Raw genomic sequence first — 4,948 nt, 5'->3', positions numbered from 1 at the left:
GTTGTTTCTGTTGTGTGAATGAGAACTGTCAACGGTAGAAGGACTCACCTCGATGTTTCCAGATGCCGAAATATTACCAACTGAACAGCCAAAATCAGAGTAGAAAATACCAGTGACCCATACGAGAAGGAGGAAGACTGTAAGACGATAGTCATCTCGTTGGCAGGCAAGTTTTTTTTAAATGCTTTCTTGTTTAGAACTGCAATTAATTTTGACTTGCAAATGGCAGAAAATACTTGGCTCTACAGCCCATTAACGTATTAGTAGGCTGTTAGCCAACGTTCTAGCGACAATAGGCAGAAGGCAAAATAGTCACCCAGTTCTTTTTTTTTTTTTTTTTTTACTGTAGACCCACTCATTACAGTAGGCTACCAAACAAAATAAAAACACATAAATATGCAAACAGACAAATAAACAGATTTGAAAAATAACCTAAGAATGTACACCTGGCATTAGGCTAAATGTAAAAAATATTTCAAATTGCTTTTGAAAGATATTTAAACCCAGACATTTGCATTTGTTTGTTGTTTATCATAAACAATTCCACTTGTACCTTAATATAATAGTATCGTCACCTGTTCATAACAATGTGATACATTGCAGTTTTATAATATGACCATGATATAACTGTCACTCCACAGAACCATCGCCATGACGACGGTCTCCGACGTCCTCCGGTTGTGTTTCCACAGCCACGGGGACTCTGTCCTCCAGAAGATGAACGTTCTCAGAGATGAGCATAGATTCTGCGATGTCACGCTTATCCTGCAAGGGGCGCCAAAGCTTCGTTTCCCGGGCCACCGTGTGGTGCTAGCAGCCTCGTCCTCCTTTCTCAGAGACCAGTTCCTGCTGCGTTTGCAAGACGGGGAGGAGGAGTTGGAGCTGGGGGCAGAGGTGGTGCCCAACTCTGAGGTGACTACTTTAAGTTGTGGGGTGTTTATGATAGGTCTTTTACGTACTAGTACTTTAACGTACATTTACAAAATATGTATCAGGAGTAAAGTTGAGTGTGAATTCTCCATAATCCCAGGTGGGTCGTCGGCTGCTGTTGTCCTGCTACACGGGGGTCCTGGAGGTTCCTCTGAGGGAGCTGGTGGGCTACCTAACGGCCGCTAGCGCCCTGCAGATGAGCCAGGTGGTGGAGAGATGTGCCCAAGCCGTGTCCCAGTACCTCAACCCCACCCTGGCCAACCTGAAGCAGGAGGTCAGCTCTGAGACCGCCACCCCCCAGCCGGACAGCGTTAGGCCCATGGATGAAAGCCTGGGGCTGGGCTATGGAAAAGGGGAGGCCGGGGGGCCTGGAGGGTTCCAGCAATGCCTATCGGAAGACACAGAGTACTCCCTTCAGCAGGTCCACACCAACAACCCTGCACCTTACCCTATAGGAGCCAACCGACGTAAGCAGCGCCCGCCCACACCATGTAGGTTGAAAGACTATAGGACGCTGTCCCCGCCAGAAAGTCCGACGCACACCTCAGGATTGGCTGACAGCTCCCAGGGGGAGGATCAGGAAGAGGGGCCCGGAGAGGAAGAGTACATGCTGGCAGGTCACATGCAAGGGGGTGGAGCCTCCCCTGACGAGTCGTATCTCAACCTGGGTGCAGGGCTGATGGGGGCGGACCTGGGGACTGGGCCCATGCTGGGCCACCTATCAGAGAGGGCATATCTGTGCCGCAGATGTGACCAGGTGTTCCAGCACCTGGACAGCTACGTGCGTCACTTGAGGGAGCACCGCCAGTACTTGTGCCTGCTCTGTGGGCGGAGCTTCTCCCAGAAGAGCAACCTGACGCGACATGTGCGTGTGCACACGGGCGTCAAACCCTTCCAGTGTCCGCTCTGCCACAAGACCTTCTCCCAGGTAAGCTGCCCACAGACCTTCTCCCAGGTAAGCTGCCCACAGACCTTCTCCCAGGTAAGCTGGTCCAAGGTCCAAGGTTGCTACTTTGAAGGCCAGTCAAGCCTTTTGATCTCCTCTCCTCCAATTCCCCTCTTCCCCATTGTCTTCTCCTCTTTTCCTCCTCTTTCCTCTCCTTTGCTCAACTGTACTCTGTAATGCACTGATCTCTTATACTCTAATAATGGTTAATATTGTACTCTGTTGTAATCGTCTCTGCTCTCATGTGTTTGACTCCCAGAAGGCTACGCTGCAGGACCACCTGAACCTGCACACGGGGGACAAACCTCACAAGTGTAACTACTGTGCTGTCCACTTCGCCCACAAACCGGGCCTCCGGCGCCATCTGAAGGACATCCATGGGAAGAGCAGCCTGCAGAACATCTTTGAGGAGCTGGTGGACTGAGGGGGGGGCTGGTGGACTGAGGGGGGGGGGGCTGGTGGACTGAGGGGGGGGGGGCTGGTGGACTGAGGGGGGGGCTGGTGAACTGAGGGGGGGGCTGGTGGACTGAGGGGGGGGCTGGTGGACTGAGGGGGGGGGCTGGTGGACTGAGGGGGGGGCTGGTGGACTGAGGGGGGGGCTGGTGGACTGAGGGGGGGGCTGGTGGACTGAGGGGGGGGGGCTGGTGGACTGAGGGGGGGGCTGGTGGACTGAGGGGGGGGCTGGTGGACTGAGGGGGGGGGGCTGGTGGACTGAGGGGGGGGGCTGGTGGACTGAGGGGGGGGGGCTGGTGGACTGAGGGGGGGGCTGGTGGACTGAGGGGGGGGCTGGTGGACTGAGGGGGGGGGGCTGGTGGACTGAGGGGGGGGGCTGGTGGACTGAAGGGGGGGCTGGTGGACTGAGGGGGGGGCTGGTGGACTGAGGAGGAGGAATACGGGAGAGTAAGAGAAGACCAAGGTGGAGGAGGAGGTGGATCCATGGAGAAAGAGAAGGACAAGAGGAAGAGGAGGAAGAGAAGAGGAGGAGGCTTGAGATGAAGAGAAAGAGGAGGAGTCCCTCGGTGGAACGTGCCCCCCCATATCTCTGACTATACTGTTGAAGTACTGCGCTACTGTGAGCTACTGTGTGTTTTTCCTGTAGTCGTCCTCTGTTTCTCGCTTCATCCGTCTGTAGCCAGGAAGTGGTCATCACACAGAGCAGCCGGAGGACTGTCCAGGCTTACCTCTGCTTCGGTCCACCAGGGAGGCTGACTGACACGCTTTCACATCAGCACATCATCAAACATTCAGTCTTTATTGATACATCTGCCCATTACAGATCCAGCCTAATGCTGGAGTTCCCTGCTAACTACCTGCTGCCTTGAGACATTTATTGGGATTGTGATGTAAAGATTAGTTTTCCCAAAAATTGTACGCGTAGTAAGAGATCGAAGGTGCGCTCGTTTCCTCGTTCTCTGGGTGATGCACTTTATTTTTCCTTCATTTCCTTTTTCTATATTAGACTTAAATTAGGGCTTTTGAATGCGTATTCACTGAAGTAGACGATGACACAAAGGGAACGTGTCCAACGTGGTGTGTTTGTTCCTCTTTCAAATTCACGTCTGCTTGTTATTTATGATAAATAATACAATGTGTGGTTTGCTCAACTCCAGGTCTCGACTGGAGGTAGTTCCTAAGAACAGATATGAGGTTCTGTTACAGTAGACAATACGTGCTACATCCATACTACATGTGAGTGTCCTATAGGTCCGTAGGTCATGTGTCCTACTGCTGTCTCCCAGGCCATGAATAAATGATGAAACATCTCAGTGAAGTGTTAGTGCCCTCTCTCTGCTTCTTTTCTCTCTTTCTCTATCCTCTAAACAACCAGACACTGACTCTCGTTCTGAGACAGAGGGAGGAAGAAAGGGAGGTCGTGGGGGGGGGTGGGGGGTGGGGGGGGGGTGGAAGGAGCCAACCACCATACATGTTCACCACTGCTTAATTGAGCAACTGGACCGGAGGACTAAACGACATGTTTCTGAAAGGGCTTCCTTTTCCTCTGGCTCCATCCTCCTTTCATCCCCCTCTCAGCATCTCCCCTCCCTCCTCCCCTCCCTTTCTCCTGCTCCTCTTATTCCTTTGCTCCAGAAACGCCACCTACAATCAGCTCAATGCTGCGATGGTGCTGCCCTCTCCAGGGCTTCCCCTAGGCACCAAAAGAAGCATGGTGTAAGAAGGAGAGACTATGGATAAGATGCGATCTGTGAGGTCGCCGTCTGACAGCTCAGGCCGTTAGAGAGCATCGTTCCTGGTGAGTGTGATAGGGACACGTGGTAGACACTTCCTGCAGCAGGAAGCCATTGCTACAACAGTCTCCTCTTAGAACGAAAGTAAGATCTTAAAAGCTGCTTTCTCCGTCACCTGCTGTGTACCGCCTATCATTTGCATTGGGTTGTACGCTGAAGTAGGTCAACACACACACACACACACACACACACTGCATGGTGTAGCCTATAGGATGGCTCTGCATTATGAATGAGATGAAGAGGAGGATGGAGAGGAGATGGAGCCCCCAAATTGCACACACCTTAAACGGCAGTTTTACAAATCAACTATATTCCGTAATCTGTCCATCGGTGCAGGTGCAGCGGATGATAACAGATATCTGTGTCTTGGCCTGTAGCTCCGATTCCTCCCAGCCCTTAGAGATAAGTTGCTTAGAGTTGCATGAGATTACACTATCGGTCTAATGAGATTACATTTAACAAGATAGTGAAACTGTTACTACGGGTGCAGACGCGCTCTGCGCTTGGAGCACTGAGAACGGTGGTCCTCCTCTCTCCTCCCGTCTGTCTCTTTAAAACCGATGCAGCCCACGCCTCGAAAAGCGGCTTGTTCCGGCTTTGCCCCTTTACATCTTTATCCTTGCCCATAACATGAAAATAGTACCAAATACGCACTATCATTTTGAATAAGATTTATTTGTGAAATTCTAATTCCACATAATTCAGTGAACAGGGCGTGAACGTGGGGCGTTCTCCCTCCGTTTAAGGCGCGCCCGTCCGCGGCAAGCAGTTCAAACATCGTTGCAGCGGAGTGATACGTTCCCGCTGCGCGGTTGTCAAACCGAGG

The 4,948-nt window shown here is 52.0% G+C and overlaps 1 protein-coding gene across 1 annotated transcript; it reads left to right on the top strand.

The window, feature by feature from the left end:
- LOC134033652 (zinc finger and BTB domain-containing protein 26-like) lies at window positions 1-2,302 on the top strand. Its single transcript, XM_062477892.1, has 4 exons — window positions 1-166; window positions 642-912; window positions 1,031-1,858; window positions 2,136-2,302. The coding sequence occupies exons 2-4, from the start codon at window positions 652-654 to the stop codon at window positions 2,298-2,300; spliced, it is 1,254 nt and encodes a 417-aa protein (XP_062333876.1). The 5' UTR covers window positions 1-166; window positions 642-651; the 3' UTR covers window positions 2,301-2,302.
- The last annotated feature ends 2,646 nt before the right edge of the window (window positions 2,303-4,948 follow it).

The sequence above is a fragment of the Osmerus eperlanus genome, chromosome 14, assembly GCF_963692335.1.
Source record: "Osmerus eperlanus chromosome 14, fOsmEpe2.1, whole genome shotgun sequence".
NCBI classification, from domain to species: domain Eukaryota; kingdom Metazoa; phylum Chordata; class Actinopteri; order Osmeriformes; family Osmeridae; genus Osmerus; species Osmerus eperlanus.
This window is presented reverse-complemented; position numbering and strand designations above follow the sequence as displayed.

Excerpts from the sequence above, each read along its gene's own strand:
- LOC134033652 (XM_062477892.1), top strand. The coding sequence starts at position 652 with ATGACGACGGTCTCCGACGTCCTCCGGTTGTGTTTCCACAGCCACGGG. Across the intron at positions 913-1,030 it reads AGGTGGTGCCCAACTCTGAG|GTGGGTCGTCGGCTGCTGTT; the intron begins GTGACTACTTTA and ends CCATAATCCCAG. Across the intron at positions 1,859-2,135 it reads GCCACAAGACCTTCTCCCAG|AAGGCTACGCTGCAGGACCA; the intron begins GTAAGCTGCCCA and ends TTTGACTCCCAG.